General features: G+C 44.6%; 1 protein-coding gene across 17 annotated transcripts in view; it reads right to left on the bottom strand.

The window, feature by feature from the left end:
• LOC112967089 (lactosylceramide 4-alpha-galactosyltransferase-like) overlaps window positions 1–12,904 on the bottom strand; it is a 39,139-nt gene extending 26,235 nt beyond the window's left edge. For 7 of the 17 annotated variants that reach the window (XR_003253846.1, XR_003253848.1, XR_003253849.1 and 4 more), the window contains exons 1-5: window positions 7,915–7,929; window positions 7,705–7,818; window positions 7,494–7,600; window positions 5,939–6,886; window positions 3,494–3,647 (exon numbers count right to left, since the gene is read on the bottom strand). Coding sequence is in view for 10 of the 17 variants with exons in the window: in XM_026067850.1 (XP_025923635.1) it covers window positions 7,958–8,003; window positions 8,984–9,468 (531 nt within the window). In the remaining 7 variants the exon portion in view is untranslated. Of the gene's footprint in view, window positions 1–3,493; window positions 3,648–5,938; window positions 6,887–7,493; window positions 7,601–7,704; window positions 7,839–7,914; window positions 8,004–8,983; window positions 9,502–10,908; window positions 11,100–11,529 lie in introns of those variants that run through there. The other 10 variants (XM_026067855.1, XM_026067854.1, XM_026067853.1 and 7 more) reach the window with 8 other exon arrangements.
• Window positions 12,905–14,745: the final 1,841 nt, after the last annotated feature.

The raw sequence follows: 14,745 nt of genomic DNA on the forward strand, positions 1-14,745 counted from the left end.
AAAAAAAAAAGAGAGAGAGAGAGAAAAAAAAAACCCAGAGAATCAGAAGATGTAAACTCAACAAGATTGAGGAATGGCCCATTCCAAGGAGTAAGGGATGCCAATGCTTCGCAATCTGGCTGGCAACTGTCTGGCCAGCAGAGACTCAGCAGCTACCTGCACCAGGGTGGTGACCACATTAATGCTTCACCTAGTTGCATATTTGCTATAGGTATTAGCCAATAATCGTGTACTGTGTGTAATTCTGCTTTCAAGTCTCAGTGCACAGCAAAAGATGTCCAAAAAAAGTGGCCCAAAGAGCAGAGGATTACAGTGCTAAACTGAGAAGCTGCTCCTTTCACGCTATAGAGCCTGGGTCAAGAGAGTGTTAGAAAAATATCTGAAACAGAACTGAACAGCTAACAAGCAGTGGATGCCAACATGTGGGTGGCAGAGTCCTAAAATACAACCTATGTAGAAGCAGATGAACTAGCTGACTCTTAGAGCTGCAGCCCTTCCACTAGCACCATCCTACACTGCATGCAGGCTCTGGAAGCAGTTACGTGATCAAGCAATTAACCCATTGCACACTTCAATGGCTTTAGTCTGTTCTTTCTCTGAGAAAATTCAAAGCTGACTTCCTCATCCAAAGGCAGAAGATGCTTCCTCCACCTCGAATTCCAGCTGAATAAAAGACAACATGGGATCATAGGCTAATTCTGGATGGAAGGGACCTCAGGAGGTCTCTAGTCCAACCCACTGCACAAAGCAGGGTCAGCTGTAAAATCAGACCAGGCTGCCCAGGGTTTTGGTGAAAAAGGTTTTTCTTATATACAGTCTGAACCTCTTATGTCTGTTGTCTCTCATCCTCCCACCAGGCACCCTGGAGTGGTGAAGTTCAAGAAGTGGAGGCTAGCTCCATCTTCTTGGTAGCTTCTTCATAGGTATGGGAAGGCTGCTATCAGGTCCCCTCAAAGTCTGCTCTTCTCCTGGCTGAACAAGCGCAGTTCCCTCAGCTTCTCCTCAGAAACAAGATACGGTCAACACACCTTAGCTTCCAAACATCTCTTGGGCAAAGAAGTTCTAGGTAGGGTCATTCAGGGAATCCCTAGGCAGAGCATTAAAACCTGTTAAATTCCTCTATCTCCTTTACTTTATGTTCCCTCCCTTTAGATAAGTGCCTCAGAAAGGGAAGAGCACACAAGGGGTAATAGGTTTGCAGCAGTGTAAGATGCAATTCCCATGAGAATTAATGTAATTGTMATGTAATTTCCATGGGAATTAACATGTAATTTGCATACAATTCCCATAAACTTGTGCTATCCCTACTCCTACCCTGTCCAACCAAAGGACAAGACAGAGAAGAGCATTTTTCTRTGCTCAGAGCTGGAGTGAGAGAGACCCTGTACTGTACAATTTATGCTCTGAACCATCTCTCCTGTGACAGCAGAGAAGTAACAACCACAGAAGTGGAAGCTGGGGAGAACAGTACTCTAACCCTCTCTATCAGTTTGCATGATACTACATGTCGATGCCAAACTTCAGTAAGTCCTTCTCACTTCAGCATCACAGAACCAAAAACCATAACCCCTTGATTCAAATGAAATGAGGTACACACGGAAAAGACAGAGAAAACATCAGAGCTTGGGAAAGCATTTGACAAATCCCATCATTTCACAAGAACTGGTTATCCATTCCTGGATTTAAGCACTGGCCTCACTGGCCTGTCTGAGGCATAGACATGGGAATAGGGAGCCAGGATGTAGATCACAAACTAAATGGGCTCCAACAGGAGGGCAGCAGCAGCAACTATCAGACCAACTGCCTTTTATCAGCCACTTCAGGGCACTGACAAGGACATGAGCTCTCCTGCTTTAAAAAAACAAACACCCATTTCCTTGAATTCTTCTGTATAAAAAGTACACAGCTTCAGAATGTGAGGAACAATGCCCAAAACCTAAGTTAAACCTAGAAGAGCTTTTATTGTTCATGACTAGCCTTCACCTTGACAGACTCTAGAATTAGCTACAGTTTTTCAGGCCTGCAAGCTGTTAGTTGAAGACTGTTCAAGAGTTTTTACAGCTTCATTTTTCTTTGCCAGTTAAGCCTCCTGAATATTTAAACAAATGCTGAGAACACTGTTACGAAGAATTGACCTGAGGGGAGTGTATGTATGGAGAGGTTTTTTTTATCTTCCCTGGAAGGCAATCTACTCTGCAGCCAGCCTGAAGTGAGCCTGGTAAAATCAAGTCAGTCAATGACAGAATGTTCTGCCAGGACCAAAGGACTGAGGGAGGTTTGCATCACATTTTACACTTAGCTGCTGGGTTCAAATACCCCTTTAAGCAGAGACCTTGCTGAAGAAAAGTGTTTTTCTCACTCTCTTGCCTCAGCAGTGTACTGCCTACTTCTTCCTGATGCCTTCCAGAGGAAGTCCAACTCTTACGAACAGCAAATCTGGCAAGAGTCTGCATATATATTTTGAGCTAGAGCTGCAGCTCTGCTGCTCTGTTTCTGATAATAATGTGTAACAAAATAGTGCAGGTTAAAGAACCTGAGAAATGAAGCAGAACACAGGCTATTTCCTTATGTCTTGATAAAGAGGCACCTTCTTTTCCTTTCGTTAGTGCATGTTGTTCTGAAACTAATGTGGGAGAGTGTGACCTTTAAGCGTTTCCAGAAAGAAACAGCTTCCTGGTGAGGTTGTTAGGTCATTAGACAGGACAACCTTATTGTAAATGATGAAACAAACAAACAGAAGTACCAAAATGTACCTGAGAGCATTTCATAACAGCAGAAAACTATAAAAGAGGAAAAGACAAAATAAAGCAGTGTGTGCTTTCAGCTTCCTTACAGTGAGCCCATGGACTTTCTAGGCTCTAAGCCACATCTCTTCTAACCCAGGCCCAAAGCTAGAAACTTATGAATACCCTATAGACTACAGAATCTGTGACCTATACTAGTCAGATGATTTCCCCTTGTACAAAGGAGAGTGAATGGCTAGGGCACAGTAAAAAAAAGTCCTCCTAAAGTTCTCTCCACATAGGATAATGAAAGGTCAGTCTCCAGGGAGAGCCTCATAACTGAATTTATGTTTATGATTCTCTTTATCACTTAAAGCTATGAGAACCTGAACTGATTACTGTAAATCAGCTTATGCAGTCTTAGTTGGAACCTGATTTGATCTTTGCTGTCTTCCATCTTTAAACATTTCAGTAAAACATGAGCATGTAAGTAATGCAATACAGCTGCTTTCCTAGGGCTGCTATCATCTTTGCTGCTCTTTCTTGAAYTTTAAACTAAAATCTTTTAGTATAAGAAAAATCCATTGAAAATATGAAGCCTAAACAGTGATGGTCCCACTAAAACTGTTCACAGAGGAAACACCAACCTGATATTTTTTTCTAATAATTTTAAATATTCCATTTAAACTACAGCATTATAGTGGAAGTACCTCTTCCTTCACCTAAGAATTTAGATTCCTGCCAGGACGAAGAACAAATATTAGACTTACAGTCTTTATGTATCATATTGCCACTGAAGTGCAGGACAAGGAAATAGCTCATTACTTGTTCATCCTCATACGAAATTATTAAGAACTGGAACTTTCTCAGCTTCTTTGCTTGAAGTCTCTCCTTCACCACTCTTAGACATGTCAGAGTTGTTTCCTGGAAAACACATTATTAGGACTTAGTATATTGTATTGTTCAGCTGCTCTTGAAAAACACCAGATAGACTTCCATTTTGAATATGTACAGATAATATAGATTGATGGGCTCTAGAAAAGTAAAGACAGTGGTAATCACAAGGCTAAGTACCACAGGGGAAGAGATCTGGCTCCTTTTGCAGTAAGAGCTAATGTACTTTTAGCTTAATGAGTATGTGGCAAGACAAAGTGCTGCCTGTTATGGAGCACACGAGTCACTGCCAGGAGAGGAGAGTGGGGGTGAGCCAGGCACAGCAATACAGCTGTTAGTGCCTGCAGCATAGACAAACCTCTGCACATAAGCAGTAACTCCTGCTGCAGCAGGAGTTCAAGAAACAGGTTGGCACCAGTTGGTGAACTGGCTCTAAGCAGCAGCCTCACAAGGCAACAGGGTAAGAAAGTAAGTCAGAGCTCAGGTTCAGGTTCACCCTTGAGCTTTCTGCCTGGTGCTATTTTTGTATCCTTCCAGACTTGCAGGACTGGTTGGGGTTACTGGAAATGTACTAGAACAATGGACTTCCACTTCAAGTCTTATCTCTAGTTCTAAGCATTAGCTTTCACCTGGGTTTAAGAATTTCTTTGGAACGATTCCCAGCCCTCATTTGGGAAATGTCCCATCTGAAGCTGTAAGAGCCCCAGCCCTGAAACAACACAAGAGCTAACCCAGAATGCCCTATATCCAGCATGCTACTAGCTTTACATGTAAACTGTTAGATGCACAGCCTGGCACATAGTTAGCTCTGCTGCTCACTTCCCCAGCAGAAGGAGGCCATGTAGTTTATGGCCTCATAAAACCATGGCCTGGTCACCTTGTTATCAGCTTGCCAATGATGACAACTTTTTGGACACAAAGTAGGAGGGGACCTTCCTGTCTGAAGATCAACAGATATGCTAGTAGTGGCAGAGGGGGAGACACAGGCATGGACGAGCACAAGTTAAGCTTGCTTTGTGGACTTTTCTCTCATCGCAGACATCATCTCTCTCTGCCCAGTTGCTACGTTTTCATTGCTGTAGATTAATCATGCTGTCAGCCGCAGTTCATGGACATGTCCTCAGAGATCTGTTTTTATTACGGGTGCCAAATCTCTTTTAGCAGAAGAATAAAAATGAGCACTGCTCTCTCTCCAGCTGGCCAGAAGAGGTCCTCTTCCCATAGAGTATGTAAGATCTACCCTCTCTAGTTTCTGTTCTCTGGTTCGATCAGATCTGGTGACAGCAGGTGCTTTTTGCACCATCCCGTTCCTATGGGGAATAGTTGAAAGCAGCAGTTCCCAGAGCCAGAAACAGCCAGAGAGTAGCAGACTAAGTGGGATGTTGCTGAGCTAACTCAGGAATCATGTAGGAAGGGATGGATGGAAAGATCATAGAGGAAGGTGGATAGATGAAGTAGGGAGCATTGCTTGGTCCAGCACTGTTATGAGATCCTTAGGATCCCACAGTGAAGTGACTGTGAAGCAACATACCAACGGATCGCTTCACTGAGCACCTTGCCAATAAAGGGACTGCTGCACTGTTTCCTCCACCTCAAAGGTACTGGCCTGGCTCCAGTTCAGATCATACTACGTAGTACTGGATGGTGAAAAATGATGTGCACATGACTTAGTTGGTAGGAAAGGACTGATGAAAAGGTCTGCAGGAAAAGATCTCTTGTAGCTACAAGAATCCAAAACTTATTCTGCTGTGGATAACACTTTGTTACCACAAATCCCTATTGTGGATATGAACTTAACATGGCAAAACTTTCTTGGCCTATATTTTTAACCTGGTCGTGGGAGTCCTTAAGCTGGCTTTAAGCTACTGTAAAACTGTAGCCTAAGAAGACCTCCATATCATTGTAACGATATAACAGAGCTTTTCTCTTCTCACTGTTGGGCTATACTGAGCAGAGTGGGGTAACAGTTATTCTAGTCTGCATGTCCTGTTACAGCACTGTAGCACAAAGGCAATTTTATATGAACAAGCTAGCAAAGCCAGGATGGTAGATTTGATATTGCTCAGTTAGTACTGTAAACTTATTCAGGCAACCTGGTATTTATCTGCTACTGTTTCATGCTGCCTGGGAAAGGCATTTTCCTTAGTTAAATGAACTTTCTAGCGGACATTTTTGTTAAAGATTTAGATTCTTCAGTTTATCTACCTACATAGCTGGTGAATTCTTCCTTATTATTACATACAAAGGCAATATTGGGATTAAAGATGATGCAACAGAATTTTACTAGTTGTCTATAACACTGTCTCCTTGATCTAACTCACACAGCCAAAAGTTGCGTATATATTTCTTAAGAATTCACTGAACTCAGTAGAGTTGATTGCTTCAAGCACTTTCTTCCAGTTCTGCAAAAGTGGAATAAAATGCTGCTTCAGAAACAGCACTGAGTCCTTTGCAGCTTTTCTGGATTTGGAGACCCATGACGATGCATCTTCTTGAAACACAAGCTGAATGATACAGGCCCTGATAAAGCTGTACAAAACCCAGCATGTATAATTCCATGTATGTGAATTTGGGTTTAATATGAGAAAGATGTCAGTCAGTAAATCCCCAAGTTGGACACCAAGCACAGTGGTGGGGTTCTTTAAAATCCAAAGGAAGATGCCACCAGTGTCTATGTAAATGCCTGCAGGTTTGCACAAATTGATTGCACTGCATTGGACGTTGGACAGCATGGCTATGAAATGTGGCTCTTGCCTTGCGCTGAGGACGTGGGTGCCAGTCAGACAAAGAGGAGGTCATCCAGGTCCATCAGCCRGATTTCCTCTCTGGGGTAGCAGCTCAGCAGAGGCAAACAACAATGTTTTGTCATGGAAAATGATCCTGTTTGGCATGGGAACCATCACTTCAGGGGGGCCGACTATTCTGGTGTGAAGGCAAATGCAGGCCGCCAATCTGGGGGGACACATGCAGATGAGATTTGGGTTGCTTCACTCCAAAGTCTCCATGAAGAACGCACCCCCTACAAAGAGGCAGGGCTGTGGGAGTCTGCCAAAAAGATGCGTAGGAAAAACAAAAAAGAAAAAAGGGGGGGGCAAAATCTGCTGACATGCAAAGGCAAACTAAATACCGGTCCTTCCCTTGGTCTCCTGCATGACCTTATGAAGATGAGGACTAATGCAAGGCAGACAGCCTGCATTTAATTTACAGCACAGACACAGGCATCCTGTCTCTGCCTCAGAGTGATGCTCTTCCAAGAAAAACAGCACAGTCTGAAAAAAAACAACAAAAAAACCCCAAATGCAATTAAAACACAAGAGAACAAAAAAAAGATCAAATACGAAGCAATAAACCAGCCAGTATCTACCACAGTTGAACCGCTCCCAGAGCCAGGTTATTCCAGAGAAGGGGGAGCAAGGCACCGTCCCCACGGCTGTGCTGCCCTCCAACCCCCATCCTGGCCGCGTCCCCTCGTCCGGCAAAGTCTGACTAACCACCGTTGCCCCGCGGAAAAATATTTGTGGGAGAAGGTGGGGGACTGGCAAGGCCCAAACTCAGCCTCGGCCATGGCGAGCGGCGCCCCTCTTCCCCCACTGCCCAGGCCGGGCCGGCAGAGGAGGCGCCCGGAGCCCGCTGGCCCAGAGGTCGGGCTGCCCTTCCCCGGCTTTCCTCCTCAGGCGCAGCCACCAGGCTGCCTGCACCCCCCTGTCTTCGCCGCCTGCTCCCCTCCTCCAGCCCTCCCTGTTTTGAAGGAGCGGCGGGCTGCTGAACGCAGGGGAGAAATGAGCAGGTGGAAGCAACACCTAGCATGGTGGCGCCACATCCACTGGGAGGACCCGGGTGATGCGGCTGTCCTGCAAACACGGTTAAGCAGCTCACCTGGCCAAAGTGGTTAACCTTGCCAAGGTGCATTCGATATGCTCATGTGCTTCTGACGGGAAGCTTTTAATCAAGAAATATGCCCACTGATTGTGATCTCCAGGATTCTGTCAATTGTACAATAAAATACAAATAGATTTTTGGAAGGTTTTTTTGTAGGAAATGCACTGGAGGTTAAAAGAAGAAAGATCTGAGTCTAGAAACCACAGACCTGTTCTGCCACGTTCACCACTGGGACACATACATGTATGTGCTGATGTAACTCCTAAAACGGTTGCTGGTATGTGCACTCCTTCCGGGAGAAGAGCTGCCCACATGTACAGTGCTGCAAATGCAGTGGAATTTCTATGTAGTGAAGAAATGGCAAGTACAGAGTAAGGACAGAGAAGAAGTAATTCAGACATAAAACAGAAGATCATACCATTGCTGACTGGATCATTTTTCCGTATCCAAACCATGGCAAGTTACTGTATAGAGGTGTCAATATCCAGTATGCAACTGGAATCCAGGCTGAAATGAGAGTTAAAGAAATGCATGACAAGCTGTACATTTGAGCACCCTCTATCTTCGCTTATCCTGGTCTTTCAAAGCCTAGTCCTAACATTTGATGGAAATGCTTCTACAGAAGAACCCCTCTAAAATCAAGCAAATAATACATAAGACTAAGAAAAAGTTTAAAATGTCAAACCACACTCTTGACAGAAACGACAACACAAGGTCTCAGATTTCAAATACAAATACTTACAGGAGTAAATTAATTAGTCATAAAATTTACAATTCTAGCTGGGAGGAAAAGATTTGGTGTAAATTAAATTCAGGCTCTGTCACTGTGAGGTGCCCATTATTTTATTATCTAATAATAAGAGGCAAATAAACCACAGGGAAATATTTCCTAATCACTGACAGTCCGCCAACTGTTTTACATCAGCTGCAATCTGGACAAATGGTATTCTGCAGCCAAAATACATTCTCAGATGTCACAGCAACACTTGTTATTCAGGTGTTATCAGATGTGCAATTTAGATAACACATAGTAGACACATCTGCTTCCGAGCACTGACTCAGCTGGAGAGTATTGTTCTTCTTTCCCCACACTGGTAAGAGAACTGCTTTTGGCTATTTATTTTCCCAAAGAGGATCAGAAAAAGACTGTTGCTATGGAATGTAAAACAGTAGAAAAAATTATTTGAAATAAAGTACCCTTTGGAAAGCAAGAAAAACTTTACAGTGAGCTGAGCAGAGATTAAAAATATTTCAGGTTACTTAAAGAAATGTTCATATACTCCCAATCTCTCCCAAAACTCGATGAGCTGTAAGTATTTTTACTACTCAGATATTTGGCTCTAAGCTTCTCTAAACTGTGTCCTATAGCTCTGGTTGGCATTCACTTCTAATACATGAAAATATTGCAGAGCAAGCAAGGCTTTCTGCAGCTCTTGCTTTTTAAGTGAACTGCCTGTTAAATAAAACACATGAGAGACTTTTCAGACCTGTTATGCAGTTTGTCCTCCTGCAAGTCCAGGGGCTGGATTTCCACATTGGGGAAGCAGCTCAGTAACGAGAAGCCCCAGTGGCTGGGTAGCGAGGTGTTTCTGTTTGCCAAGCCTTTCATGAGCACCACAACCCTCGTCCCAGGGTGTGTCCGAGCCGCCGATTCCACAGAGCACATGAACAGGTAATTTGGGTTGGTTCGCTCTGAGGTCTCCACAAAAAACACGTCCCCCGGGGGAGGAGGGGGCCCACCAGCAGCGGCACGGGGGGGAGACGGCACAGAGCGAGCACAGCGGATCTCAACAGGCAAGCTGTAGACCTGGCCCCTGACCTTCGAGTCCTCCGTGATTCTCCAGTACAACAGGATGGAGGCAAAGGACAAGAACTTAAAGACGATGATGAACAGGGCCCCGAGCCTGTGGTTCAGCATCACTCTGGTCAGTTTTAGCAGACAGCTGGGCATCCTGAGCATCCTCGCTCCCATCAGAGCCTGCTCTCCCAACACAAGCGTTGTGATCTGAAGGGGAGGAAAGAAGAAAAAGGCATTGACAGACAAGGCAACRCACCACCAGCCACAGTGCAGGACTACGGCAGAGCCACATGCTGCACTCTCTTCACTTCCCCTCATCCCAGCATGCTTCGATCATCCCCTTTGGTCATTTCTAAAGCAGTCTCCTGGCTTCTCCGTCTTGTCACAGGGCCTGCAGGCCCTCATCAGAAACCACAGCACATGTTCGGATTGCTCTCCTTCAAACACAAAACAAGGCCTAACCTCTCCTGTTTATCACAAACCAAGAGTGACCCTCAGTTCCCTGAATGAACGTACACTGTACTTGCCACTTGTAAGCAAATACTGCATTTGACAGACAAATGGCAGGCACTTATGCTGGTGCGCAACAATTAGTGGAAACAGCATGAGAGACCTTATCTAACATCTTCTGTAATTTCAGGTCTTTCCGGACATGAGACAAATATGGGAAAAACCCTAAGAATGATGAAATGGGAATGCTCTTTATTAATATTCCTGGAGCTTTGGCACCAGACAGTGTTTGGAACAGCTGCCTCACTGAGTTTTTTCTCCTGATACACAACCCATACTTCCCCAAAACCAAATACTTATCTAAATTCCCAGTGCTCTCATCTGTTCCTATCAAGGAGTCTCAGCTACTAGGGTGTTAAAACAGCATTTCCTGCCTTTAGAAGTCAAGCACACCCCTATAGAGAGCCTGGTCCACTCTTCACAGTGTGGTGCTGTAGCTGCATGGATGGATAGTAACAGGAGAATGACACAAGACAGCTTTGGAGGCAGATGCAGACAGTGAGAACTGCCTAGGTAAGGAGAGGTTCGAGCCTGCTTTCCCTCCCTGTTCTCTTGCCAAGTTATCACTTAAACTTCATCTGGTACATGGTGCTGGCTAATCCAAGTGTCACCATCAAGGCCATGCTGTCTGTGGCTTGCTCAGTTCTGCCAGTGGGATTGTCTAGTGATGGGAAAGACAAGGCTGATAAGCAATTCCCCCTCCACCCTACCCTTACTCCTCTCTTTCTCCTCCCAAAGAGGGGGAGGGAGTTTATTAACAAGACAGCAATAACAACAAAAAAAAGTAATTTCAGCCATGCTCCCAGCACTAGCATTAGCTAGTCTACTCTAGCCTCCCCTCAACTTTAAGGAAAGCAGTACCAGCACATCCTGGCCCACCACTGGGGCCTCAAAGCGCACACAAAAAATGAGGCAGAAGCAGCAGGGAGGACTGTGGCATTTTTCCCACCTCCCTCTGCTCCCTCTCTGAATCCAAAGGGAGATGGGCCATCTCCATGTCCCAGAACAGAGAGCTTCAGGAAACAGAAAAATCTTTACTATGTAACCAAAGAGAAAGGGAAATAGATTGAAAACCCAACCAGCACTGTCCCATCAGTCATTCACCCCTGGTTACTGGAACTGGATCATGAACCAAACTCTCCACCCAGCCAGAAAATGAGCTGTAGCCTCCATTGGTAGGTTTCTAAACGCAACAGCATGGAGTCACCGCTCTCCATTGGCACTGGGGTTTTCGGGACAGAGAGGCAGCTGATACACAAAGCATTATCCCTGGATTCCCAGAACATTTTCTTCTCCTGCAGAAAAACACCAACACATACTGTGGGTGTTACAGTCAGGAAAAAGCACCCTGCCTTTTACACACCCATTTCTCTCTCCCTCCACATTATATCCTGATGAACCCTGTAAATCATTTTTAGCTTAGTAAACTATAGAAGAGAAAGCAGGCCTGAGGGGACAGAACCTCTGCTGTAGAGAAGGCAGAAAGGCACAGGTCTGATCTAACAGTGAGCAAGCCTCAAGGTTACACACATAGTTTTAGTAAGAGGAGAAGCTTTTAATATAGTCACACTTCTAGATATTTAGAAATAAATTTCTACTGTTATAGGAGATAAAAGAACATTTTAAGGCCAGCCATTTCTGTTACATAACAAATACAGGAAGTTTAGCTCTATATTTCTCTGAAAACATAAGTCCCATTGCACAGAAACTGCGAATATTACTTACCTTTTTCTGCTTCTGAGATGGTACAGTGGTCACTGCTTGGCTGAACAGGATTTTGAAGAGATTTCTATCTCTGAGAGTGCCTATATGTCTGTGCTCTTGCACTTCATTTTTGTGAAAAGAAATGGTGAAAGGTGGCAGTCTGAACACATGGAGAAAATAAGCTAATCAAAGAGGACATCATATGTTCATCTAATATGGTGGCTGATACATGCATTGTGCAGCTGTGGTGTGAACCAAACTGAAGAACTCATCTAAATACAAATTAGAGTGGAGAGGAGTGGAGTGGAGCGGAGTGGAGTGAAAAGAGAAGAGACGAGACGAGACGAGATGAGACGAGATGAGATGAGACAGGACCAGACAAGACGAGACAAGAAAGGGAGTCCACTATTGATAAGCTTTATATTGTGGCAGGAAACCAGTTGCTGTCTTCTTTTCTACTCCTTTGCTAAGAATTTCTGGTGTTCACACTGTCTGGGAGGCTGTCACGAGAACTGAGCTGGGAGTTTCATAGAACTCCTTACTCTCACACCAAGACCCCAGTCCTGAATACTCCTTTGAACGCACGCTTCTTCTGAGCAATTACAAATCCATTTGGGAATCCTCCCTCTTATGTCAGATACTTCATTGAAACACTTCTCCAAATTCAGGTGGCCCTTATTTACTTACAGAGTACCTTCTTATCCCCGTGCTTGCTGGCTGCTTGATGTTCTCGAGCCATGTTGACTCATTCACAAAATACCACCTTTATACCTACATCCATCAAGTTTAGGGTTTACTACAGTTTCTACTCAGCTGCTTGCAACAAATGTCAGACCTACTGGTCTGTAGCTTCCTAGACTCATTCCCCCCTGCCTCAAATCCTTCTAAACGCTGCAGCACCACAGACTGACTAATAAGATGCCAACAGTGGGGAAATTCTTACAAAAGAACCTATAGCTATTCCCAGCTGTTTCATCGTTGGAGCTCTCCAGACCTTGAGATAACTACCATCTAGTCAGAGAATCACAGAATAACTGAGGTTGGAAGGGACCTCTGGAGATCATCTAGTCTGACCCTCCTGCTCAAAACAAAGTAAACTACAGCAGGTTGCTCAGGACTTTGTGCAGTCGGGTTTTGAGTGTCCAAGGAGGGTCTCCACAACCTCATTGGGCAACCTGTTCCAGTGATTCACCACCTGCACAGTAAAAATGTTTTTTCTTATGTTTAAGTAGAATTTCATGTGTTTCAATTTGTGCCCATTGCCGCTCATCCTGTCACTGGGCACCACTGAGAAGAGACTGGTTTGTCTTCTTTACTGCACCCCATCATGTATTTATACACATTGATAAGATCCCCCCGAGCCTGCTCTTCTCCAGGCTAAACACTCCCAGCTCTCTCAGCCTCTCCTCCATATATTAGATGCTCCAATCCCTTAATCATCTTTGTGGCCTTTTGTGGGACTCACTCCAGTAAGTCCATGTCTTTCTTGTTCTGGGGAGCCTAGACATGGACCCAGCACTCCAGATGCGGCCTTGCCAGTGCTGAGTAGAGGGGAAGGATCACTTCCCTTGACCTGCTGACTGAGCTCTTCCTAATGCAGCCTAGGAGGACATTGGTCTTCTTTGCCACAAGGGCACATTGCTGGCTCACGGTCAACTTGTTGTCCACCAGGACCCCAGGTCCTTCTCTGCTCTTGAGTTGGTTGGCCCCCAGCATGTACTGGTGCATGGGTTTGTTCCTCCCTAAGTGCAAGACTTTGCATTTCCCTTTGCTGAACTTCACGAGATTCCTGTCAGTCCATTTCTCCAGCCTATCAAGGGGCCTCTTAGTGGTGGCACAACCATCCTGTCTATCTACCAATCTTCTCAGTTTTGCATCATTTGCAAACTTGCTGAGGATGCACTGTGTCCCATTATCCAGGTCATTAATGAAGATGGTAAACAGTATTGACTTCATTATTGAACCCTGGGGAACACCACTGGCCTCCACTGGACTTTGTGCTGCTGTTCACAATCCTTTGAGCTCAGAAGTTTGGCCAGTTTTTGATCCACCTCACTTTACGTGTATCTAGTCCACATTTCATCAGCTTATCTATGAAGATGTTATGGGAGACAGTGTAAAAGTCTTGATAAAGTTGAGGTAAATCACATCCACTCTCTCCCTTCATCCACTGAGCTGGTCATTTCCTCATAGAAGGCTATCAGGTTGGTCAAGCATGACTTCCCCTTCATAAATCCATGCTGACTACTCCCAATCACCTTCTTGTCCTTAGCATGTTTGAAAATGGCTTCCAGGAGGATTTGCTACATTACCTTCCCAGGGATCAAGGTGACACTGACTGGCCTGTAATTCCCTGGATCTTCCTTCTTGCCCATCTTGAAGACCAGCAAGATAGGGGTGACATTTGCTTCCTTCTGCCTCCCCTTATCTCCATGACCTTTAAAGATAAAAAAGAGTGGCCTCCCAATGACATCAGCCAGCTCCCTCAGCACTTGTGCATCCCATCAGGTCCCATCATTTGTCTGTCCATTCAGTCCTGACATCTGTTCCACGGACACTGTGATGTGCAAGGGACCATGGCATGCATCTGTAACAAAGGGGTTACAGTATAGAGAAACATCCCCAAATTCCTCACATCTATAACCAGATACAGAAATTCATTTTGGTTCTGCTTCAGACTGGCCTATGAACTCCCTTCTTAATCCATCATCTTCTTTTGAACTGCCGCCACTCTGGCAGGCTTCCCATTTCTTCTGTGTTTGGGAAAAAGAAGAAAAATGTTAGTAGCTTTACCTTTTGGAAATTTGTTAGTAGGTTTTGAAAACTCTTTTTCAAATTATTTTTTTCAACAGCCTTATGAAGCTTTTATATTAAACTTGCCAGATTTTACTGGCCTGCCTAATTTTCCGCTGGACACAGTTTCCACTTTGTGAAGGGTATTTTCTTGCTTCTCGTACATCTACCAACAGACTGCTTAGCCATGGCAGCTGCTGTTTGGCTCCAACATTATACACAAAGTTAAAGGTCAAGTTCTCAGCCTGAGCTGTAATGGCAGGGTGCAGCTTCATCCTGTAGTTTTCTCTTTGGGACCAAGTCTTTTCATCTGGAGTTTCAGGCACATCTGCAAAGAAGACACTAGAGAGATCAACAGCCCAGGGCAGGCTGGGAAAGGTCAAAAATGTTTGAGAGAGAGATGAACCTGAAGCACAAATGAAAGAATAGAGTGCAGGTGTTCAC

Source organism: Apteryx rowi, unplaced genomic scaffold (assembly GCF_003343035.1).
Source record: "Apteryx rowi isolate R43461 unplaced genomic scaffold, aptRow1 scaffold_263, whole genome shotgun sequence".
Classification (NCBI taxonomy): Eukaryota; Metazoa; Chordata; class Aves; order Apterygiformes; family Apterygidae; genus Apteryx; species Apteryx rowi.